At 43.6% G+C, this 26,923-nt stretch overlaps 1 protein-coding gene across 7 annotated transcripts in view; it reads left to right on the forward strand.

The window, feature by feature from the left end:
- The window catches only part of WDR27 (WD repeat domain 27), a 421,522-nt gene extending 395,077 nt beyond the window's left edge, over nucleotides 1-26,445 (forward strand). For 5 of the 7 annotated variants that reach the window (XM_056567129.1, XM_056567126.1, XM_056567130.1 and 2 more), the window contains one exon: nucleotides 26,256-26,445. In XM_056567129.1, coding sequence (XP_056423104.1) covers nucleotides 26,256-26,308 — 53 coding nt within the window. In that variant the 3' untranslated portion in view covers nucleotides 26,309-26,445. The remainder of the gene's footprint in view (nucleotides 1-26,255) is intronic. The other 2 variants (XM_056567133.1, XM_056567132.1) reach the window with 1 other exon arrangement.
- Nucleotides 26,446-26,923: the final 478 nt, after the last annotated feature.

Raw genomic sequence — 26,923 nt, forward strand, 5'->3', positions numbered from 1 at the left:
TAATGTGGGGGAACATCTGATGCCTAACCTAATGTGGGGGGGTATTTGCTGCCTAACCTAATGTGGGGGAACATCTGATGCCTAACCTAATGTGGGGGAACATCTGATGCCTAACCTAATGTGGGGGAACATTTGCCACCTATCCTATTGGGGCGGAAACATCTGCCGCCTAACCTATTGTGGGGGAACATCTGCTGCCTAACCTATTGTGGATAAACATCTGTCGCCAAACCTATTGTGGCGCAGCATCTGCCGCCTAACCTAATGTGGGGGAACATCTACCGCCAAACCTATTGTGGGGAAACAGCTGGCGCCTAATCTAATTGTGGGAGAACATTACCTACATGGAGTAATACCTACCATGCTAGTCACTACCTACTGGGCGGCATTACATACCTGTAAGTTCCATAAGCAAAACCTTATTTTCTGTCCGCCAACACCAAATATTGCGATAGGGCCCCTCCTCAGATTAAACTCTGGATCTGCCCCTGGTGCGAGGGCAGGACTAGCACTCCTCTGGGCTCACTCCAGTCATGTCTATTAGTCTCCTTTCTTAAAACAAAGAGAAGGGGTTACAGAGCAGCCTGCAGTGATTGCATGAAAAGACCCAGCACAGCACAGCAGGGAGGAAGTGACTGCATGGTTAGGGAGGGAAAGCTCAGTGCTTGCCTTGGACATGCCACTGCCTACAGTAGATGTAAGAATGAGTGAGCAGCAGAATGGAGGGATTTGGGAGCCAAATACAGAAGCTAGACACATAAAAAAAGACATGTAAAGCATCTGTATGACCTAGTGACCCTGAGTAACATGTATGAGAAATGTTTTTGTGATTTTGATGACGGGTACACTTTAAAGGGGTACTCCAGTGGAAAACAATTTTTTATTCATATTAACTGGCTCCAGAAAGTTAAAGAGATCTGCAACTTACTTCTATTAAAATATCTTAATCCTTCCAGTATCAGCTGCTGTATACTACAGAGGAAGTTGAGTTGTTCTTTTTGTCTGACCACAGTGCTCTCTGCAGACACCTCTGCCTGTGTCACGAATTGTCCAGAGTAGATGCAAATCCCCATAGCAAACCTCTCCTGCTGCTGTTTGGAGTGACAAGACCAAAATAGAGCTTTATGATCACAACTATACAGTCAGGTCCAAAATATTGGGACATCGATACAATTCCAAAAAATTTGGCTCTATACAACACCACAATGGATTTGAAATGAAACGAACAAGGTGTGCTTTAACTGCAGACTGTCAGCTTTAATTTGAGGGTATTTACATCCAAATCAGGTGAACGGTGTAGAAATTACAACAGTTTGTATATGTGCCTCCCACTTGTTAATAGACAAACAAGGAGAGCGCTCCTAGTGTGATAGCGTAATGTAAAAGCAAAGATAATAGACAAGAGAACTTGCTCACCAAGTCTAGTTGTACTGCGACCAAGTACAACTATGGTGAAGGCGTGAAGTGACCCTGCAACGGGCGAAGAGCGGCAGCTGCTCCTGGACACACAGGCGAAGAAATTAAGCGGATCCCTCCAGGGAACAAACCAGGATAGAGGCAGCGCACAGGACTTCAAAGGTAAAATGGTTTATTTACCCGGCATGCAACGCGTTTCGCTGGATAACCAGCTTCATCAGGCAACATGAATGATGAAGCTGGTTATCCAGCGAAACGCGTTGCATGCCGGGTAAATAAACCATTTTACCTTTGAAGTCCTGTGCGCTGCCTCTATCCTGGTTTGTTCCCTGGAGGGATCCGCTTAATTTCTTCCCACTTGTTAAGGGACCAAAAGTAATGGGACAATTGGCTTTTCAGCTGTTCCATGGCCAGGCATGTGTTATTCCCTCATTATCCCAATAACAATGAGCAGATAAAAGGTCCAGAGTTCATTTCAAGTGTGCTATTTGCATTTGGAATCTGTTACTGTCAACTCTCAAGATTAGATCTTAAGAGCTATCAGTGAAGCAAACCATCATTTGGCTGAAAAAACAAAACAAAAACATCAGAGAGTTAGCCAAAACATTAGGCGTGGCCAAAACAACTGTTTGGAACATTCTTAAAACGAAGTAAAACACACGTGAGCTCAGCAACACCAAAAGACCCGGAATACCAAGGAAAACAACTGTGGTGGATGAATTATTCTTTCCCTGGTGAAGAAAACCCCCTTCACACCAGTTGGCCGGATCAAAAACACTCTCCAGGAGGTAGGTGTATGTGTATCAAAGTCAACAATCAAGAAAAAACTTCACCAGAGTGAATACAGAGGGTTCACCACAAGATGGAAACCATTGGCGAGCCTCAAAATCAGGAAGGCCAGATTAGAGTTTGCCAAATAACCTAAAAAAAATGTCTTCACAGTTCTGGAACAACATCCTATGGACAGATAAGACCAAGATCCACTTGTACCAGAGTGATGGGAAGAGAAGAGTATGGAGAAGGAAAGGAACTGCTCATGATCCTAAGCATACCACCTCATCAGTGAAGCATGTTGGTGGTAGTATCATGGCGTGGGCATGTATGGCTGCCAATGGAACTCCTTCTCTTGTATTTATTGATGATGTGACTGCTGACAAAAGCAGCAGGATGAATTCTGAAGTATTTCGGGCTATATTATCAACTCGTATTCAGCAAAATACTTCAGAACTCATTGGACGGTGTTTCACAGTGCAGATGGACAATGACCCAAAGCATACTGCAAAAGCAACCAAAGAGTTTAAGGGAAAGAAGTGGAATGTTGTGCAATGGCCAAGTCAGTCACCTGACCTGAATCCAATTGAGCATGCATTTCACTTGCTAAAGACAAAACTAAAGGGAAAATGATTATTATTCTGTCCCATTACTTTTGGTCCCTTAACAAGTGGGAGGCACATATGGAAACTGTTGTAATTCCTACACCATTCACCCGATTTGGATGTAAATACCCTCAAATTAAAGCTGACAGTCTGCAGTTAAAGCACATCTTGTATGTTTCATTTCAAATCCATTGTGGTGTTGTATAGAGCCAAAAATGTTACAATTGTGTCGATGTCCCAATATTTATGGACCTGAGTGTAAGTACTATGGTTGGACATGGGTCACAAAGGCCTATAACAAAAAAGAATACATCCCCACTGTGAAGCATGGCGGTGGTCTCTGATGTTTTGGGTGTGTGTGAGCTCCTAAGGTCACGTGGAATCTTGTGAAAATGGATGGGCAATGAATGCAGCATGTTATCAGAAAACACTGACAATTTGCATGATCTTTCACAAAAGATACATTATCTATAAAGATGCATTATCTTTCATAAAATATACATGAGACACTGTTAGATTTTTCCAGCACGACAATGACCCTAAGCACAGGGCCAAGTTTACCCTCCAGTTTTTACAACAGTAAAGACGAAGGTTTTGGAGTGGCCATCACAGTCTCCTGACTTTAATCCCTTAAAGGGGTACTCCACCCCTAGACATCTTATCCCCTATCCAAAGGATAGGGGATAAAATGTCAGATCGCGGGGGTCCCGCCGCTGGGGACCCCCGGGATCTCAGCTGCAGCACGCCGCTTTCATTACTGCACAGAGCAAACTTGCTCTGTGTGTAATGACGGGCGATACAGGGGCTGGAGCATCGTGACGTCACTGCTCCGCCCCTTTTGACGTAACGGCATGCCCCCTTAATGCAAGTCTATGGGAGGGGGCGTGACGGCCGCCACGTCCCCTCCCATAGACTTGTATTGAGGGGGTGGGCTGTGACGTCACGAGGGGCGGAGTACGTCTTTAACCCCTTAAGGACTCAGGGTTTTTCCGTTTTTGCACTTTCGTTTTTTCCTCCTTACCTTTTAAAAAATCATAACCCTTTCAATTTTCCACCTAAAAATCCATATTATGGCTTATTTTTTGCGTCACCAATTCTACTTTGCAGTGACATTAGTCATTTTACCCAAAAATTCACGGCGAATGGAAAAAAAAATCATTGTGCGACAAAATCTAAGAAAAAACGCCATTTTGAAAAAAGAAAGAAAAAACTTTTGGGGGCTTCCATTTCTACACAGTGCATATTTCTATAAAAATGACACCTTATCATTATTCTGTTGGTCCATATGGTTAAAATGATACCCTACTTATATAGGTTTGATTCTGTCGTACTTCTGTAAAAAATCTTAACTACATGCAGAAAAATTTATACGTTTAAAAATGTCATATTCTGACCCCTATAACTTTTTTATTTTTCCACGTACAGGGCGGTATGAGGACTCATTTTTTGCGCTGTGATCTGAAGTTTTTATCGGTACGATTTTTGTTTTGATCTGACTTTTTGATCACTTTTTATTCATTTTTTAATGGTATAAAAAGTGACCAAAAATACGCTTTTTGGGACTTTGGAATTTTTTTGTGCGTAGGCCATTGACCGTGCGGTTTAATTAATGATATATTTTTATAGTTCAGACATTTACGCACGCGGCAATACCACATATCTTTATTTTTTTTTTATTTACACTGTTTTATTTTTTTTATGGGAAAAGGGGGGTGATTCAAACTTTTATTAGGGAAGGGGTTAAATGACCTTTATTAACACTTTTTTTGTACTTTTTTTTTGCAGTGTTATAGGTCCCATAGATCAGTGTTATCGGCGCTTGACTGCTCCTGCCTGGATCTCCGGTACGGAGCAGTCATTCGTCGATCGGACACCGAGGAGGCAGGTAAGGGCCCTCCCGGTGTCCTGTAAGCTGTTCGGGACGCCACGATTTCACCGCGGCGGTCCCGAACAGCCCGACTGACTAGCCGGGATAGTTTCACTTTCACTTTAGAAGTGGCTGTCAGCTTTGACCGCCGCCTCTAAAGGGTTAATACCGCACATTGCTGCGATCGGCGATGTGTGGTATTAGCCGCGGGTCCCGGCCGTTGATGAGCGCCGGGACCGATGCGATGTGATGCGGGGTCGCAGCGCTACCCCGCTTCATATCGCGGGAGCCGGCGCAGGACGTAAATATACGTCCTGCGTCATTAAGGGGTTAAACACTTTTTGCACTTTTGTTTTTTCCTCCTTATCTTTAAAAAAAATCATAATTCTTTCAACTTTGCAGCTATAAATCCATATGATGGCTTATTTTTCGTGCCACCAATTCTACTTTGCAAAAGAATATGGGGGAGTGAATTAAAACGTAGCTTTTACTCGTTATGCACTAAAACACACATAATAAACGTGAGTGTAAGTGTAGAAAATGTAGGTAATAAATTACCTTCCATTCAATGCAATATAGACAACTGTTAAAGTCATAGATTTCTCATTGCTCATAGTCAAATAGATAGTCACTATCTGAATCAATGCGTCTCCATATATAGCCCGCCGCGTTTCTGACAATAAGTCAAATGTCTTCCTCAGGGGCGTGAAAGGAGACAGTGACCTACATAAGATATAGATTATTGCATGTACTTAATAGCAAAGAGATACTTATATATATCATGAACAAAAACCCAAGTGGCTGATACAGTAGCGACCTAGGTTGAACATGAATGTGCACAACAGTCTATTGGCACAATAAGCACTAGGTGAGCAAGAGTCGCCTCATGTGGTCCGGTCTGTAGACCCTGAAATAAAAACACATATCAAATGTAGTGAGGCTCGCTCGTCATCCCCTAAAACCCTTGGGAAAGAAGAGTGGGGATCTTACTCAATGTTAGGCTTCTGCGTCCACGCACGTCTCATGCGCAAAGCCGCAATGGCGGGGAGCCGTGAAGTTGTGCCGGCTACTGTGCGCACGAGTAAGCTAGAGCGGCGTCTAAGCTCATATCCGCTTCCGGAGCAGCAGGCGGAGCTCCGTGGTGACGCATCCCCCAGCTGACGCCGTAGTGGGAGGTATGTCACTCGCTCGCAGTAAGCCCTGCGAGCGGACGGAGCTCTGTTAACTCTAACGCTGCCGGATCGGACATTTAGTATTACAGCCACAAAGGGCTGTTAGATACACCACTGCTTAACGGGGTTTTATAAAGGCATGTCTCCAAACATACTATTTGCAGGGTAAAGTACCCTCAATGTAGAAGCTATAGGATGATACTGGCTATTAGTGCATATCCATAATTATAGAGGTAATACACATTAGTTTTTCAGACGATAAACCCATAGAAATTTATTCCCATATTCCCACCATTGGGAAAATGGTAGACTGAAAAGGCGCATGCAGTAGGACATAAAGGAGGAAGGCAGCGGGGAGGGTGCCGGATGACATACAAGATAGATCAGCCCCTCCTCCTCCGAAAGTGTCGGAGGTAATGAAGTCGACAGTAGGGTAAATGGGAACCCCTACCAGGGAGCAGGAGGAGGAGGAGGGGTGATCTATCTTGTATGTCATCCTGCATCCTCCACGCTGCCTTCCTCCTTTTTTATTTTTCTGCTTACGGGGCGGTACGAGGGCTCATTTTATGCGTGGTGATCTGAAGTTTTTAGCAGTACCTTTTTTGTATTGATCAGACTTTTTTTATCGCTTTTTATTCATTTTTTCATCATATGAAAAGGGACCAAAAGTACACTATTTTGGGCTTTTGGAATTTTTTTGTGTGTAAGCCATTGACCGTGGGGTTTAATTAACGATATATTTTTATAACTTCATATCCGCACGTGGCGATATCACATATGTTTATTTTTATTTACACAGTTTTTTTTTTTTAAATGGGAAAAGGGGCGTGATTCAAACTTTGAATAGGGAAGGGGTTAAATGATCTTTATTCACTTTTTTTTGCAATGTTATAGCCTCCAAAGGGGGCTATAACACAGCACACACTGATCTTTTACATTGATCATTGTTATCCCCTATGATAACATTGATCAATGATTCTGCCGCTTGATTGCTCATGCCTTAATCTCTGGCACTGAGCAGTCATTCGGCGATCGGATATGCAGGAGGCAGGTAGGGATCCTCCAGGTGTCCTACAAGCTGTTTGGGACGCCACGATTTCGCTGCGGAGGTCCCGAATAGCCGACTGAGCTAGCCAGGACTGGTTTACTTTCACTTTAGATGCGGCAATCAACTTTAAACGCCGCATCTAAATGGTTAATAGCGCACGGCACCGTGATCAGTGCCGCACGTTATTAGCCATGGGTTCTATGTTATAGAAAGGGAGCGGAGTCAGGGCGTACAGGTACACCATTGAGTCCTTAAGTGGTTAAGAACCAAGCCCATTTTCACCCTAACCCCTTCCCGCAGAATGTCATATATAAACGCCGGGTTGTGCAGTGCGTTCGCGCATCCCGACATTTATAAATGACATTCAGTTAACCCGGCGATGCGCAGCATTGCACGGGTTAACCAGCAGAAGTCCCGCTGTTTCCAGCAGGGGACAACTTCTGGTTCACCCCCCAGGACCATCCATTGATGGTCCTGGTCAGCGATCACTGTGATTGGTCCCTGTGGACCAATCACAGTGACCTGGGGTGAAAGTTCAGATCCCCCGCACTGCCCGCTCCTGGAAGTCGAGCAGAACGGGGGAGGATAGGGGGGGAACACGCGGGGACCGGCGGCCTTACCTGGAGCAGCGGCGGGACCGAGGAGCAGCGCGGGACCGCCCACGTGGACGAGCAGCGACGGGACCGGCAGGTAAGTACATGGTCCTCAGAGGCAGCAGTGAAGATCTTCACAGCTGCCTCTAGGAGTCTGAAAACTACAACTCCCAGCATGCCTAGACAGCCTTTGGCTGTCTGGGCATGCTGGGAGTTGTAGTTTTGCAACATCTGGAGGGCCCCAGTTTGGAGACCATTGTATAATGGTCTCCAATCTGTGCTCTTCCAGCTGTTGCAAAACTACAACTTCCAGCATGCACTGACTGTCCAGGCATGCTGGGAGTTTTTGTTCAGCAACATCTGGCCCTTCAGATGTTGCCGAACTACAACTCCCAGCATGCCCTTCAGCTGTCTGGGCATGCTGGGAGTTGTAGTTTTGCAGCAACTGGAGACACACTGGTTGGGAAACATTGTCTGTTTCTAACTCAGATTTTCCTAACCTGTGTGCCTCCAGCTGTTGCAAAACTATAACTCCCAGCATGCACGACCATGCATGCTGGGAGTTGTGGTTTTGCAACAGCTGGTGCACCCCCCCTGTGAATGTACAGGGTACATTCACATGGGCGAGGGTTTTACAGTGGGTTTCTCGCTGCAAGTTTGAGATGCAGCAAATTTTGCGCTGGGAAACCTGCTGTAATTCCCCGCCCGTGTGACTGTACCCTAAAAACACTACACTACACTACACTACCACAAAATAAAATAAAAAGTTAAAAACACTACATATACACATACCCCTACACAGCCCCCCTCCCCTCCCCAATAAGAACATCCAGTACGCCACTGTTTCCAAAGCAGAGCCTCCAGCTGTTGAAAAACAGCAACTCCCAGTATTGCTGGACAGCCATTGACTGTCCACGCATGCTGGGAGTTTTGCAACAGCTGGAGACACCCTGTTTGGGAATCACTGGCGTAGAATACCCCTATGTCCACCCCTATGCAAATCCCTAATTTAGGCCTCAAATGCACATGGCGCTCTCTCACTTCGGAGCCCTGTCGTATTTCAGGGCAACAGTTTAGGGCCACATATGGGGTATCGCCGTACTCGGGAGAAATTGCGTTACAAGGTTTGGGGGTCTTTTTCTCCTTTAACCCTTCATGAAAAGGAAATGTTAGGGTCTACACCAGAATGTTAGTGTAAAAAAATTAAATTTTTTACACTAACATGCTGATGTTGCCCTATACTTTACATTTTCACAAGAGGTAAAAGGGAAAAAAGCCCCCAAAATTTGTAACGCAATTTCTCCCGACTACGGAGATACCCCATATGTGGGCGCAAAGTGCTCTGGGGGCGCACAACAAGGCCCAGAAAGGAGAGTGCACCATGTACATTTGAGGTGATTTGCACAGGGGTGGCTGATTGTTACAGCGGTTTTGACAAACGCAAAAAAAACAAAACCCCACATGTGACCCCATTTCGGAAACTACACCCCTCACGGAATGTAATGAGGGGTGCAGTGAGAATTTACCCCCCACTGGTGTCTGACGGATCTTTGGAACAGTGGTCCGTGAAAATGAAAACTTTTGTACAGCCCACTGTTCCAAAGATCTGTCAGACACCAGTGGGGGGCAAATGCTCACTGTACCCCTTGTTACATTCCTCAAGGGGTCTAGTTTCCAAAATGGTATGCCGTGTGTTTTTTTTTTTTCTGGCACCATAGGGGCTTCCTAAATGCGACATGCCCCCCGAGCAAAATTTGCTCTCAAAAAGCCAAATATGACTCCTTCTCTTCTGAGCATTGTAGTTCGCCCATAGTGCACTTCAGGTCAACTTATGGTGTACCTCCATACTCAGAAGAGATGGGGTTACAAATTTTGGGGGGTATTTTCTGCTATTAACCCTTGCAAAAATTTGAAATTTGGGGGGTAAACACACATTTTAGTGAAGAAAATTTTTTTTTTTTTACATATGCAAAAGTCGTGAAACACCTGTGGGGTATTAAGGCTCATTTTATTCCTTGTTACGTTCCTCAAGGGTTCTAGTTTCCAAAATGGTATGCCATGTGAGTGTTTTTTGCTGTTCTGGCACCATAGGGGCTTCTTAAATGCAACATGCCCCCCAAAAACCATTTCAGAAAAACGTACTCTCCAAAATCCCCTTGTCACTCCTTCGCTTCTGAGCCCTCTACTGCGCCCGCCGAACACTTTACATAGACATATGAGGTATGTGCTTACTCGAGAGAAATTGGGCTACAAATATAAGTATACATTTTCTCCTTTTACCCCTTGTAAAAATTCAAAAATTGGGTCTACAAGAACATGCGAGTGTAAAAAATGAAGATTGTAAATTTTCTCCTTCACTTTGCTTCTATTCCTGTGAAACACCTAAAGGGTTAAAACACTGACTGAATGTCATTTTGAATACTTTGGGGGGTGTAGTTTTTATAATGGGGTCATTTGTGGGGTATTTCTAATATGAAGGCCCTTCAAATCCACTTCAAACCTGAACTGGTACCTGAAAAATAGTGAGTTTGAAAATTTTGTGAAAAATTGGAAAATTGCTGCTGTACTTTGAAGCCCTCTGGTGTCTTCCAAAAGTAAAAACCCATCAATGTTATGATGCAAACATAAAGTAGACATATTGTATATGTGAATTAAAAAAAATGTATTTGTAATATACATTTTCCTTACAAGCAGAGAGCTTCAAAGTTAGAAAAATGCAAAATTTTAAAATTTTTCATCAAATTTTTGGATTTTTCACAAGGAAAGGATGCAAGTTACCACAAACATTTACCACCATGTTAAAGTAGAATATGTCACGAAAAAAACCATCTCGGAATCTGAATGATAACTAAAAGCATTCCAGAGTTATTAATGTTTAAAGTGACAGTGGTCAGATGTGCAAAAAACGCTCTGGTCCTTAAGGCCAAAATGGGCTTGGTCCTTAAGGGGTTAAGGACCAGAGCATTTTTTGCACATATGACCACTGTCACTTTAAGCATTAATTACTCTGGGATGCTTTTACTTATGAATTTGACTCCGAGATTGTTTTTTTTCGAGACTTATTCTACTTTAACACATGGTAAATTTTTGTCGATAGTTGCAGAATTTCTTGGTGAAAAATTACCAAATTTCGGAGGCGCATGCGCGCGGCTTACCGGAAGAGACGTGGGTGATGTAAGCTCCGCGCCAGTCTCACCTATCTAAGCCCTATTCAGCGCCCTAAAGGCTCCACACGCTGTGGCTTCAGTGCGAACTGGACCTGGTCATGCCCAGGAGGCAGCGGTCACGAAATAAGAACCTCTCTCAGCGTCTTTCTCAGTCCGTTCCGGACTTTTTCAGAGCCTCCCCGAAACCCAATATGGCGGCGGCGGCAGCGTCCTCCCCACACCGCTCTGATATGGCGTCCGATGAAGAGGGGGAGCCGGACCTGGCGCAGATGTCCCCGGCAGATATGTTCCGCCAGATCAAGCAAATGTTCCAGTCGGAGCTCAGAAAAGCTGTCTCAGACTTCGCAGCGCAACTTCAAGATCTGGGCCAGAGAGTCTCCGACAATGAAAACAAACTGGACGACTTAGCGGAGGCCGCGGAGTCTGACCGTCGGGATATCGACCTACATGCGGCCAAGCTTGATGCTATCGACCTCAAACTTGAGGATCTGGAGAACCGCTCCCGCAGAGCCAACATTCGCATTCGGGGACTACCTGAGTCGGAGACTAACCTGAAATCTGCGGTCGATGCGATGTTCCAGGCCCTACTGCCGCAATATGAGCCTGAGCTTCTCCGTATGGATCGTGTCCACAGAGCCCTAGGTCGCCCGAGATCTTCTGAAATGCCGAGGGACGTGGTCCTCCGCCTGCACTACCCGGAGGTGAGAGATCCCCTGCTCTTCGCTGCCCGCAACCTGACAGCGCTACCTGGCATGCCCGCTGAAGTGCGCCTCTACTCGGACTTATCCCCGTCCACGCTAGAACGGCGCAGGACATTCCGCCACATCACGCTGGCCCTGGTCCGGGAAGGGGTGAAGTATAAATGGGGATTTCATTCTCCCTCATCTGCCAACTTAAGGGGCGCCCCTACCAGTTTCGCTCCCTGTCTGAGGCCCAAACTGCCCTCACTAAAGAGGGTATCCCCTGGACTGCCCCAGAACAGCCTCCTGCAACCGACTTGCCTCGAAGGGGTCCCCGACCCTCCAAGTCCTGGACCAGTGTCCCCTCGGCCCAGCGTAAATCACAGCGATGCCTGGGGATGGCCCCGGAAGGTTGACTCACCGTTGCCAGTGACCCCCTCTCACCTGGCACCCTGAAGCCACCGACCCTAGAAGGGCTGGTGTGACCGGACTGATGTGTCCTTCGTTTGCTTCGAGAGATGGAAGTAAGCGGAGCCGCTATATTATACGGCTTCGCTTTCCAGTTTGACTTTTTTCTGTTTGTTCAATGTTTTGTTTGTGGTTTGCTGTTGTTCGTTTTTGTTAGTCAGTGGGTCCATGTGTTCTATGGTTGTTCTGTCTCTGCGTGTTTGTCCCGTCTCCGCATTGCCTGGTCTTCCGTCTTATGTGTAAGATAATTTCCCATAATGTCAGGGGATTTAATTCCCCCCCCAAACGGAGGAAAGCTTTCATCGATTATAGATGCTACCGCCCTGATATAATTTGCATTCAGGAGACTCACTTCTCCCAGTCCTCCTGCCCTAGCTTCCTCCATTCCCAGTACTCCCGGTTATATGTCTCCTCTTTTGTTTCCAAAAGCAGGGGAGTAATGATTTGTTTGAAAAATACGTTGCCATTCGAGGTGACCCGCGTTCATACAGATTCCGAAGGCAGGTATGTCTTGCTGTTGGGCACCCTGTACGGTAAGCAGATCTGTCTACTTAACTCTTATGCTCCTAACTCTTCTCCTATTTCATTCTTTCTTTCTCTCTGCTCTTTACTCCTATCATACTCTTATGATGTTCTGGTGTGGGCGGGCGATTTTAATTTTGTCTACGATGGCGTCTTGGATAGGTCCTCCCCTAGTCCCTTAGGTCGATCTAGAGCGTTGCAGAAAAGGTTGGTCTCGGCCTTCCATTCACTTCAACTCGCGGATGCATGGAGGGAGCACAATGGTCAGTCGAGGGGGTATTCTTACTATTCATCCTCCCAGAAAAATTACACTCGCATAGACTGGCTACTTCTCAACACCTCTACTTTACCGTGCCTCCTGTACGCGAGACACATTGCCTCTCCCTGGTCTGACCATGAGATGGTATGTGTAGAGCTGGATCTCATAGGTGGTCCTACCACACCTTTTACCTGGAGACTTAACGAGTCTATGCTGACTAACCAGACAGTTAAACGTTCTCTTACAGCAGATCTCACATCCTACTTCTCCACCAATGCCACCCCGAATTCAAACCCGATCTGGGTATGGTCTGCCCACAAAGCCTTCATTAGGGGACGGCTCATATCGCTAGCTTCATACATGAAAAGAGGTCGCTCCCACCTTCAACATACGCTACACAACAAGCTTTCTCGACTCACCCTGGCTCACCAGCGTGCCCCCTCTCTTTATCTCCACAATGCTATCCGGGATACCAGGTTGCGCCTGGATGCTGTCCTGTCCACCGGAGTGGAAAAAGCGCTTAGGTGGACTAAGGCCACATACTACCGCTATGCCAATAAGCCGGATAGGTTGCTTGCCAATATGCTCCGCAGCAAACAACGGCTTAATTATGTTCACACCATTCAGTTGCACCCTGGTTCCCGGTCTTCCCACCCCGACAAGATTTACCAGACTTTTCACTCTTACTACTCTAAACTTTATTCTATCCCTGACCAGTCGCCTACCTTCACTCCCAGTCTGAACTCTTTTCTTGATTCTACCTCCCTCCCCTCTCTCACTGACCCCGAGAGGGATCTCCTTAATTCTCCAATTTCACACGAAGATGTATCGGATACAATTGCGTCCCTGAAATTGGGAAAAGCCCCTGGCCCAGATGGCCTGTCTGCAATGTACTATAAGAAATTCTCTCCTATTCTAGTTCCCCACCTAGTTAACCTTTATAATAACCTCTTTCAGGCCCCCTCTTTACCCCCTGAATACTTGGATGCCCTTATAACGGTGATCCCCAAACCCCAGAAGGACCCATCCCTGGTCTCAAATTACCGCCCAATCTCCTTAATTAACCTGGATACGAAGATATTAACGTCTATCCTGGCACGCAGACTGAACACTATATTGCCCCGTGTTATTCACGCTGACCAAGTGGGCTTTATACCGGGGAGACAAGCGGCGGACAATATTAGAAGGGTGCTGGGGGTGGTGCACTGGGCTTCCTCCACTTCTACTCCTGTTATGCTATTGGCCTTAGACATAGAAAAGGCCTTCGACTCAGTTCTCTGGCCATACCTTTGGGGGGTCCTCTCTAAAATGGGGTTCACTGGGCCATTTGTACACCTTCTGCACCTGCTGTACTCTAATCCTACGGCTTTTCTCAAACTCCCTACCTCCTCCCCTTCCCCGATTTTTATTAAGAGGGGCACTCGCCAGGGATGCCCGTTGTCTCCTGCTCTCTTCGCCCTGGCGATGGAGCCCCTGGCGAGATCCCTACGAGCCTCTCCCACTGTACTGGGGGTCACGATTAAGGACTCTACCCATAAACTTTGTTTGTTTGCCGATGACCTCCTTCTATCCCTGACACACCCCCTATCATCTCTACCTAACCTGTTTCGCCTACTCACAGACTTCTCGTCTTGCTCGGGTCTCCGGATTAGTCCATCTAAGTCTGAAACACTCTATATACATGTTCCCCTCCATACACAAAAGTTGATCTCCCTTAACTTTAACTTTCCCCCTCCAATGCCTGCCCTGTCCTATCTAGGTGTTCGTATAACCCCGGCGGTTGCTTCCCTCTACGGTGCGAACTACCCGCCCCTATACAAATCTATTCGACATGATATCCGCACTTGGGACAGGCCATACTTATCATGGATCGGAAGAATAAACACGGTTAAAATGGTGATTCTGCCTAAACTACTATACCTGTTTCGCACTCTTCCGGTTCCGGTCTCGACTGCGGATCTCAGGTCCCTTCAGTCCGATGTCTTTAGATTTGTATGGAAATCCGGGACCCCCCGCATAGCACGTAATGTAATGTACCTTCATAAGCGTTTAGGTGGTATGTCCGTCCCCAACTTTCAAAAATACTATTATGCTGCCAGACTAGGACAGATGGCCTGGTTCCTGACGGATGGCGATACCCCCATCTGGGTTCACCTCGAATCCTCTCTCATCTCTCCCCACTCCTTCTCTTCCCTAATGTGGTCTACTCAACCTGTCACTAAATACGTCCCTTACTCTGCTCTTCTCACTCTTCATTCCCTCTCCCTTTGGCGACTGGTCCGCTTTCGCTTTCACCTACAATCTTGCCCTCCTCCCCTCCTGCCCTTCCTCTGTAACCCTTTTTTCCCACCCGGTCTTGCTCATTCCTCATTCCGTTGGTGGACTTCACAGTCCCTGATTACTGCCCATCAATTCCATACTCGAGGGGTTCTGATGACAAAGGAAGTGTTTGCTCTACAATTTCGCCCCCCACCCTCAGAACTCTTCCGAATGCATCAGATCTTTTCATTCCTACATTCTAATTTCCCTGCACGCACCATACCACAGTTGACTAGGTTTGAACGTCTTATGCAATATAGTCCTTCTAGACGAGGACTTCTAGCCATAATATATGGAATACTAAATTCTCCCCCACCCGACACTAAACTGTCGTTCATGACCCAATGGGAGGCTGACTTCCATATGGAACTGTCTCTGGAAGACTGGAGGGAATGTTGCGATACCTTGAGTAGAGGGAGCTGGCAAGTGTCCCTTACTGAGACGTCACTGAAAATATTACATAGGACGTATTATGTTCCCACGAGAATACATTCCATCTTCCCCTGTGCCTCTCCCTTATGCTTTAGGGGCTGCGCAGATAGGGGAACCATGCTTCATATGTGGTGGACCTGTCCTCTCGTCAGAACATTCTGGACATCTGTTCTTTCTATTCTTCGTTCTGTTCTCTCTTTTCGCTGTCCCCTCCAACCTGCTTTTTGCCTCCTTAGCAGACGGCCGCGCAGGATGCCCAACAGCCAATTTAGACTAGCGCAATTCATACTGCTGGCTGCGCGGATCCATATAGCAACATGCTGGAAAAGCCCAGTCCTGTCTATTGATAGAGTAATTGATAGAGTTAATAATATTCTGATCTTTGAAAAAATTAACGCGGTTCGCGCCGACATAATGGCCTCCTACGAGAGAGTCTGGTCTCATTGGATATCATCCTCCTATTGCCCGGAGATTCGCCATACTTTGTCTCTAACGTAATCACTGACAACACCCGTTCTGTTTTATTACCCTGCTGTCTGTTTTTATCCACACATGTCTGACCCATGGACTTGTTTATCCCCCTATTCCCTTTTATTCATTTGATTTTACCTCTTTGTTGATTCGGGCTGCGTCCCGATACTTTTGCTTTACTTTGGTATTGCTACCTTTATGCCTATTACAATAAAATTGGTTGTTTGATACTAAAATTACCAAATTTCATGAAAAATTTGAAAATTTTGCATTTTTCTAACTTTGAAGCTCTCTGCTTGTAAGGAAAATAGACATACCAAATACATTATATATTGATTCACACATACAATATGTTTGCATCATAAAGTTGATATGTTTTTACTTTTCGAAGACATGAGAGGGCTTCAAAGTTCAGCAGCAATTTTCAAATTTTTCACAACATTATCAAAATCAGAATTTTTCAGGGACCATTTCAGTTTTGAAGTGGATTTGAGGGACCTTCATATTAGAAATACCCCATAAATGATCCCAATATAAAAACTGCACCCCTCAAAGTATACAAGATGACATTCAGAAAGTTTGTTAACCCTTTAGGTGTTTCACAGGAATAGCAGCAATGTGAAGGAGAAAATTTAAAATCTCCATTTTTTACACTAACATGTTCTTGTAAACCCAGTTTTTGAATTTTTACAAGGGGTAAAACGAGAAAAAGCCCCCCAAAATGTGTAACCCAATTTCTCTCGCGTAAGGAAATACCTCATATGTGTATGTCAAGTGTTCGACGGGTGCAGTAGAGGGCTCAGAAGCGAAGGAGTGACAATGGAATTTTGGAGAGTGAATTTTGCTGAAATGGTTTTTGGGGGGCATATCGCATTTAGGAAGCCCTATGGTGCCAGAACACCAAAAAAAAAAAAAAAAAAAACACATGACATACTATTTTTGAAACTACACCCCTCATGGAACGTAACAAGGGGTAAAGTGAGCCTTAACACCCCACAGGTGTTTGGCGACCTTTCGTTAAAGTTGGATGTGTAAATGTTTATTTTTTTTTCACATTTACAATTTTTACAAGAGGTAATAGGAGAAATGCCCCCCAAAAGTTGCAACCCCATTTCTTCTGAATATGGAAATACTTCGTGTGTGGACGTAAAGTGCTCTGTGAGCGCACTTCAGTGCTCAGAAGTGAAGGAGCCACATTTGGCTTTTTGAAAGCAAATTTTGCTGAAATGGTTTTTGGGGGGCATATCGCATTTAGCAAGCTCTTATGGGGCCATAACAGCAAAAAAAAACAACACATGACATACTATTTTGGAAACTTCACCCCCAAAGGAACGTAACAAGGGGTACGGTGAGCCTTAACATCCCACAGGTGTTTGACAAATTTCAGCTAATGTTGGACATGAAAATGAATATTTTTATTTTTTTCATTAAAATGATGGTGTTACCCCAAATTGGTGGAGTCTCCAAACTGTGCTCTTCCAGATGTTGCAAAACTACTACTCCCAGCTTGTCGAGACTGCCCAGGAATGCTGGGAGTTGTAGTTCTGCAACATATGAAGGGCCACATGTTACAGAACTACAACTCCCAGCATGCCTGGACTGTCTGCACAGTGGTCTCCTAACTGTGGCCCTCCAGCTGTTGCAAAACTACAAGTCCCAGCATGCCCAGACAGCTAAAGGCTGTCTGGGTATGCTGGGAGTTTTAGTTTTGAAACTCCTAGAAGCAGCAGTGAAGATCATTTTACAGCGATCTTCACTGCTGCCTCTGACGTCGCTTCCGCTGCCTCTACTTGCCTGCGCCTCCTTTCTGCCGCCGGTCCCCGCATGTCATCAGGTAACTGCCGGCGGTCCCCCCCACACCATCGCCACCATCTTCCCCCGCTCTGCTCAGACTTCCAGGGGCGGGCAGAGCGGAGGATCTGAACTTTCACCCCCCCGCCCCTGCCCTGCGATTCGCCGGACAGCTGAGAAACTGTTATTGGTCCACAGGGACCAATCACAGTGATCTCTGACCAGGACCAATCACAGATGGTCCTGGGATGTCAGGCAGCGGGACTTCTGCCTGTTAACCTATGCAATGCTGTGCATCGCCGGATTAACTGAATGCCTTATATAAACGGGGGGATGTGCGAACTAGCTGCATAATCCGCCGTTTATATAGGGCATTCTGTGGGAAGGGGTTAATATCATCAAGCCACTGGAGAGATTGCAAATGTGTGGTTCATGTAACATGACCAAAGACATTGCATGACCTGGAGATATTTTCAAATGAGCAGCTACATGCAGGAATTTGAGGCCTTAATTGACAGCTATTACAAAACACTGCATGCTTTTATTAATGCTAAAGGAGGCAATGCACAGTGTTAAGAATTAAGGGTGTGAAGACTTTTGAACAGGGTTCCTCTAATTTTTTTTTTCTTGCCATGTTTTATTTTATAATTGTGCCATTCAGTTATAACCTACAGTTAAATATGAATCACATAAGGAAAAAAATCTATTTGCCTGCTTACTCATGTTTTTTTTTAAATATGGTCCGGACATTACCTATTCTCCAAGGAAATGCCCACTTTTGAGCACAACTGTATGAAGGTTATTCTTATGCTGTCTCCTGATTGAAATGAATACAAAAACTTTGCAATGAGAGCTTTAGAGCAACAAAGCATATACAGTCATGGCTGTAAATGTTGGCACCTCTGAAAGTTTTCTAGAAAATTAAGTATTTCTCACAGAAAAGGATTGCAGTAACACGTTATGCTATACACATGTTTATTCCCTTTGTGTGTATTGGAACTAATCCAAAAAAAGCAAACTGGACATGTCACACCAAACTCCAAAAATGGGCTGGACAAAATTGGCACCCTTAAATTAATATTTGGTTTTACACCCTTTGGAAAAATTAACTGAAATCAGTCGCTTCCTATAACCATAAATAAGCTTCTTACACCTCTCAGCCGGAATGTTGGACCACTCTTCCTTTGCAAACTGCTCCAGGTCTCTCTTATTGGAAGGGCGCCTTTTCCCAACAGCAATTTTAAGATCTCTCCACAGGTGTTCAATGGGATTTAGATCTGGACTCATTGCTGGCCACTTCAGAACTCTCCAGCGCTTTGTTGCCATCCATTTCTGGGTGCTTTTTGAAGGTATGTTTGGGGTTATTGTCCTGATGGAAGACCCAAGATCTCAGATGCAAACCCAGCTTTCTGACACTGGGCTGTACAGTGTGACCCAAAATCCGTTGGTAATCTTCAGATTTCATGATGCCTTGCACACATTCAAGACACCCAGTGCCAGAGGCAGCAAAACAACCCCAAAACATCATTGAACCTCCACCATATTTCAATGTAGGTACTCTTTTCTTTCTAGGCCTCATTCCGTTTTCGGTAAACAGTAGAATGATGTGCTTTACCAAAAAGTTCTATATTGGTCTCATCTGTCCACAAGACGTTTTCCCAGAAGGATTTTGGCTTACTCAAGTTAATTTTGGCAAAATATAGTCTTGCTTTTTTATGTCTCTGTGTCATCAGTGGGGTCCTCCTGGGTCTCCTGCCATAGCGTTTCATTTAATTTAAATGTCGACAGATAGTTCGAGCTGACACTGATGCTCCCTGAGCCTGCAGGACAGCTTGAATATCTTTGGAACCTGTTTGGGGCTGTTTATCCACCAGTTTTTGTCTTCCGTCCACACCCAGGGAGATTAGCTACAGTGCCATGGGTTGCAAACTTCTTGATAATGTTGCGCACTGTGGACAAAGGCAAATCTAGATCTTTGGAGATGGACTTGTAACCTTGAGATTGTTGATATTTTTCCACAATTTTGGTTCTCAAGACAGTTTTCTTCTCCTCTTTCAGTTGTCCATGCATACACAGACACACGATGCAAAGACTAAGTGAACTTCTCTCCTTTTTATCTGCTTTCAAGTGTGATTTTATATATTGCCCACACCTGTTACTTGCCCCTGGGGAATTTATAGAGCATCACATGCTTGAAACAATCTTATTTTTCAACAATTTTGAAAGGGTGCAAATCATTTTGTCCAGCCCATTTTTGGAGTTTGGTGTGTCATTATGTCCAATTTGCTTTTTTTCCTCCCTTTTTTGGTTTAGTTCCAATACACACAAAGGGAATAAACGTGTATAGCAAAACATGTGTTACTGCAATCCTGTTCTGTGAGAAATACTTTATTTTCTTGAAAAACTTCAGGGGTGCCAACATTTATGGCCATGACTGTATCTGTGCTATTGTACTATACACATGTTTAACCTCTTAAAGCGTACCTGTCAGAAAAATATGTTACTCAGTACCTAATCCTGACCATGTATATCTTATTTTATGCCCCTATCACCTATATTTATTATAAAAATACCACTTTTCATTAGCTCACATTGTTAGAATTCCTCTCATGGGAAGGGAGCATGTCTCTTTCTTGTGGCGGTGGGAGGTAGTTGGTGTGTCTGCTCATGCAGCCTTGTCCATGAGGCATCTCTTGTCCATGATACATGGACAAGCTGATGCTGCTGCAGGACTGGTTAGTGCCCCAGTAGGTATGGGGTCCCCTAGTGGTGGGATTGTCCTCTTCTGAACCCTATAACTTTTTTTTCCCCGTATAAGTGGATGTGTGAGGGCTAATTATTTGCATCATGATCTGTAAATTTTATCGCTACCATTTTTGTTTTGATGGGACTTTTTGATCACTTTTTATATACTTTTTTTAGGATATACAAAGTGACCAAAAAAAACACAATTTAGAACTTTGTTATTTTTTAATTAACGTTTAATAAAAATTTAAATAAACTTTTATATAATGTTTTATTTTTATAGTTCAGACTGTTTTTTTAACAGGAAAAGGGGGTGATTCAAGCCTTTATTATTGAAGAGGTTTATTCACATTTGTTAAAAAAATTTCTACATTTATCCACTAATTTTTCAGTCCCCATAGGGCACTATTATATGCATTTCTTATATTGCATACACTGAACAATGCTATGACATGGCACAGCATTGATTACTGTTATCAGTGCTCCATTGGTTTGACTGGAACATTAAAGCACTGTTTAGACAGCAAGGAGGCAGAGAAGGGCCCTCCCGTCATCCTCTCACCTGGTCCGGACACTGTGATTTCACCACGATGGTCCCGAGCAGCTCCGCTGAGCAGCCGGAATAATTTATTTACATTTTAGACGTCGCAATCAACTTTAATCATGATGTCTAAAGAGTTAATGCTAGGCATCACTGCAATCGGTGATGTCTGGCATAAGTCATGGGTCTCGGCAGTCTTGAGTGTGCGTCATAGAAGGGGAGCAGGCTCAGGGCGTACATGTATACCCTGTGTCCTCTAGGAGTTTAGAAAGGTTGATGATTGCTGTCATTACTGAGGAAACCTTAATGGCACTTGAAGTTTCTATAGAAATCTTCTAAAACTGTAAAAAGAGACAAATATGCACAGTGTCAAATTTATTGTTCCCAACTCTTTCCACATCCTCCCTGAAAAATTACAAAGAGTGTAATTCCATCCTAAATTAGTACTGTATATATTATATACAGTTTCCCATATGCTGTCAGCAGAGGTAGTACATGAACTGCAAAAATTGTGCTTGCTTTATCGACAATGGTGAATGCAGCATTGCTGGCTGCAAACAATTTTCCTCTAGTGACTGCTCAAAGAAGCGAATGAAGTACTGTATATATTTTAGTTTTTTGCACAGAGCAGTTCAACGAATGCTTCATGCAGGATTGTTTACCTTGAGAATGATACCCCAATTTATTTTGAGCCCCATAACACCTAGCCCTTAAAAGAGGAACTGGAGTGTGATTAAAGGGGTACTCCGCCTGTAGACATCTTATCCCTATCCAAAGGATAGGGGATAAGATGTCTGATCACAGGGTTCCCGCCGCTGGGGATCCCCGGGATCTCGTCTGTAGCACCCCTCTGTCATTACTGCACAAAGCAAACTCGCTCTGTGCGTAATGATGGGCAATACAGGGGCCGGAGCATCATGACGTCACGGCCCGCCCCCTTAATACAAGTCTATGGGAGGGGGCGTGGTGGCTGTCACGCCCCCTCCCATAGACTTGCATTAAGGGGGCCTGCCGTGACGTCACAAGGGGGCAGAGCCGTGATGTCACGATACTCTGGCCCCTGTATCGCACGTCATTACGCACAGAGCGAGTTAGCTCTCTGCAGTAATGACAGCGGGGTGCTGCAGCCGAGATCCCGGGGTCCTGCCACTGGGGACCCCCGGGATCTCGGCTGCAGCACCCCGCTGTCATTACTGCACAGAGCTAACTCGCTCCGTGCTTAATGGCGGTGATAGGGGATAATATGTCTAGGGGCGGAGTACCCCTTTAAAAATATCAGCTATCATCACCCATCATTCACACAAACCAGTGAATTGGCCCCTTTCATCCTGCCCCTGAACAGCCTTTCTTTACTCCACGTGTCTCATTTTGTGTCCTGTCAGTGCATAAATCAATGGCTTCTGTGACCATAAGGGACCTTCCAAAGTGCTGGAGAATTTTATCTACTTGTTTTTTTGTCCTGCAATACCTGTTGGATTTTTACACATGGATACAATTTTGGCCAGTTGTTTTTCAATATTTGTTCCGTATCCTCATAGAATTGGATGTTACTGTACCTTGTAACTTTGATAAACAGTATTTCTCCTGCAGAGTAGAGGAACATTACATTTAGCTGAAAGGAATCCCTGATTCAATCAAGATAATTCACTTTGAATTGTTTGTGCTTTATGTTGTGCTTCATGTTGCTCTGATGACATAAACTCTCTGCCATGTTCAGTTGAGCTTTAAAGAAAATATATTAATACCATATTAAACTATTAAAATATCTAGATCTATTGAACATGTTTAGCAGTATCTCCTAAAGCTAAACAAGACTGTACCTTTATTAGCAATAACTATGAGGGAGATTTATCAAAACCTTTGCAGAGGAAAAGTTGCCCATAGCAACCAATCAGATCACTTCTTTTTTTTTTTTTGTTAAATCAACTGGTGTCAGAAAGTTAAACAGATTTGTAAATTTCTTCTTTTAAAAATTCTTAATCCTTCCAGCTGTATACTACAAACCAAAGTGCTCTTTGCTGACACCTCTGTCCATTTTAGGAACTGTCCAGAGCAGGATAGGTTTGCTATGGGGATTTTCACCAGCTCTGGACAGTTCCTGACATGGACAGTGGTGTCAGCAGAGAGCTCTGTGGTCATGACAGAAAAGAAATTCAAAAAGAAAAGAATTTCCTCTGTAATATACAGCCAAAAAGTTAAACAGATTTGTAAATTACTTCTCTTCAAACATCTTAATCCTTCCAGTACATATCAGCTGCTGTATGCACCAGAGGAAATTGAGTTGTTCTTTTCTGTCTGACTACAGTGCTCTCTGCTGACATCTCTGTCCTGAGCAGGAGAGGTTTACTATGGGGATTTGCTCCTGCTCTGAACAGTTCCTGACATGGACAGAGGTGTCACCCGAGAGCACTGTGGTCAGGAACCGCAGCCAATACCAGACATCGCCGATCGGGCTGATGTCCGGTATCAACCCTTCAGACGCCGCAATCAAAGTTGATCGCGGGGTCTAAAATGGGAGAAACCACTTGCTGGTTAGCTCAGCGGGCTACTTGGGACCGCTGCGGTAAAAGAGAGGATTGCGGGAGAGCCCTTACCTGCCTCCTCGCTGTCCAATCAGTCTTCTATTGCTCCAAGCCTGCCATGCAGGCTGGAGCAGCAGAGTACCAATAACACTGATCAGTGCTATGCTATGGCATAGCATTGATCAGTCTGTGCAATCCAAGGATTGCATTTAATAGTCCCCTATGGGTACTAAAAAATAAGTTAATAAATGTGATTTAACCTCTTCAGTAATAAAAGTTTAAATCACCCCCCTTTTCCCATTAAAAAAAATATATATACAGTGGGGATCAAAAGTTTGGGTACCCCAGGTAAAAATTTGTATGAATGTGCATAAAGAAGCCAAGGAAAGATGGAAAAATCTCCAAAGGGCATCAAATTACAGATTAGACATTCTTATAATATGTGAACAAAAGTTAGCTTTTATTTCCATCATTTACACTTTCAAAATAACAGAAAACAAAAAAATGGCGTCTGCAAAAGTTTGGGCACCCTGCAGAGTTAATATCTTGTACTGCCCCCTTTGGCAAGTATCACAGCTTGTAAATGCTTTTTGTAGCCAGCCAAGAGTCTGCTCTTTTTAGGTTCATCCATAGATTTTCAATTATGTTGAGGTCAGGAGATTGTGAAGGCCATGGCAAAACCTTCAGTTTACACCTCTTGATGTAATCCCCCGTGGATTTCAAGGTGTGTTTAAAAATCATTATCCATTTGTAGAAGCCATCCTCTCTTTAACTTCAGCTTTTTCACAGATGCCATCAAGTTAGCATCCAAAATTTGCTGAAATTTTATTGAATCAATTTTTCCTTCTACTCGTGAGATGTTCCCTGTGCCACTGGCTGCCATACAACCCCAAAGCAGGATTGATCCACCCCCATGCTTAACAGTTGGACAGAGGTTCTTTTCATTAAATTCTGTTCCCCTTCTTCTCCAAACTGATTTTTGTTGTGAGGACGTAGAAGAGGTTTTCTTCTGATGACTCTTCCATGAAGACCATATTTGTACAAGTATCTCTGTTCTGTCTGATATTTTTCTTGGTCTTCCAGATCTTGCTTTAACTTCCACTGTTCCTGATGACTGCCATTTCTTAATTACATTCTGAACAGAGGATATTGGCATCTGAAAACGTTTTGCTATCATCTTATAGCCTTCTCCAGCTTTGTGAGCGTCAATTATTTTCAGTTTCAGATTTCTAGACAACTGCTTAGAAGAACCCATGGTGCTGATTGTTGGGGCAAGGTCAGATGAGTCTGGGCATTTAAAACTTTTGAGATTGACATCACCTGGTCAATCCATGACACTGGCAGGTCTCAGGTTTGCAAAGGGGGGAAGTGCATGCTATAAATTCTGCAGGGTGCCCAAACTTTTGCAGACGCCATTTTTTTGTATTCTGTTATTTTGAAAGTGTAAATGGTGGAAATAAAATCTTACTTATGTTGACATATTATAAGAATGTCTAATCTTTTTAATTTGATGCCTTTTGGAGATTTTTCCATCTTTCCTTGGCTTCTTTATGCACATTAATACAAATTTTTACCTGGGGTACCCAAACTTTTGATCCTCACCGTATATATGTAAGCAAAAATAAAAATAAACATATGTGGTATCGCCGCATGTGTAAATGTCCGAATTATCAAAATATATCTTTAATTAAACCGCACGGTCATTGGCGTACACGTAAAAAAATTCCAAAGTCCCAAATTGCGTATTTTTGGTCACTTTGTGTACCCTAAAAAATGTATAAAAAGCAATCAAAAGGTCCAATCAAAACAAAAATGGTACAGATAAAAACTTCAGACCACTGTGCAAAAATTGAGCTCTCATATAGCCCTGTATATGGAAATAAAAAAGTTATAGTGGTCAGAAGATGACAATTTTAAACATACTAATTTTGGTGCACGTAGTTATAATTGTTTTTAAGTAGTAAAATAAAATAAAACCTATAGAAATTAGGTATCCTTGTAAGCGTATGGACCTACAGAATAAAGATATTGTTTCATTTTTACCTAAAAGTGCACTGGGTAGAAACGGAAGCCCCCAAAGGTTACAGAATGGTGTGGTTTTTTTTTCAATGTTGCCTCACAAATATATTTTTTTCTGGTTTTGCCGTAAATTTTGTGGTGAAATGATTGATGTCGTTATAAAGTACAATTGGTGGCGCAAAAAACAAGCCCTTATATGGGTCTGTAGGTGCAAAATAGAAAGCGTTATGACTTTTAAAGGCAACGTGGAAAAAACGAAAGTGCAAAAATAAAAAAAAAGCTGTGGTCCTTAAGGGGTTAAACACTAACTTCTCAGATTTCTCACTCCTCCTCAGATAAGGGTTCAGGGTATTTTAACAATGAGACTTTCCAAACTAGACAAACTCCTTTATATTACGTTTCATGATGCTCATCTTGTTAAATGTCAGTCTTCAGTTCCCTTCACTTACTTATTATAGAAACCATCATGTATGTAAGTCCTATATCAAAATAGATGCATGAAATGTAATAACCTTGTGGCACAACCATAATTAAATAAATCCACATAACGTTGGCATTTTAGCCTAGAGAACAATGACATTGGAAATTCTGATAATTATGGCATCATATAACCAAATGGGGTATTGTTTGTAGTTTATAAGCTTACTAAGTAATTTTTGTTTAATGTGGCATTGTATCGGTTTCTCAGATGCTAAGCACATGTTCTAGACTATTGTTTTCTCAAGAACCATTTTGATAAAAAAAAATCTTTGAAATTGCAAACATGATCTATGTACCTATATTATGGTCTCTCATATTGACATGATGCTAATAAGCAAGTTCTAAAATATGTTTTTCTTTCTTTTAGTTAACCACATGTACTTTGGATGGAAAGCTACAGACATATGTTCCTTGAAATAAGTAAAAATTGGCAACAGCATAGCATGTTCAGAAGGTGAAAGGGCAACTGTAACATCTGTATTACAAGTGTACATATGTAATTGTAAATATGAAATAAAGCATGAACATTTAAAACTAAGTAAGCAACTATATTGCATAATTTGTTTTATACTTCAAGGACAAGAGGGCAGCAGTTCTTTAAGAAAAAACCTGGTGGGGGTGTGGGTGCTGAGAACGCTGACGATTGCTAAAATTATAGGGCAGCAGCTGTGCTCAAAGAACGATGTTAGCAGTCTACATACATCATTCTTAGACCCAAGTGTGAGATCAATCTGAAACCAATGTGTTAGAGACCTAAAGGTTGACACTTTAACGTAAGTGGGGAGGGCAGCCTAAGGTGAATAACTTTTGAAATGTAGATTTTTTTTGGTTTTGGCTTTTTTTAGCGTAACATGGCTAAATGACAAAACTTTTGTCACTATAAAGTGTAGGAGGCATAATGGATAATAATTACTTCTTAGACTTTCCCATCCTAGTGTGTTTCTTGATTTCTTACCACAACTGCGGCCTAAAAGTCTGCTTTTCTGGGCTGTGCCTTCCCGGTCTTGTCTGTATTTCCACTATATTGTATTGAAC

This window comes from Hyla sarda, chromosome 3, assembly GCF_029499605.1.
Source record: "Hyla sarda isolate aHylSar1 chromosome 3, aHylSar1.hap1, whole genome shotgun sequence".
NCBI lineage: Eukaryota > Metazoa > Chordata > Amphibia > Anura > Hylidae > Hyla > Hyla sarda.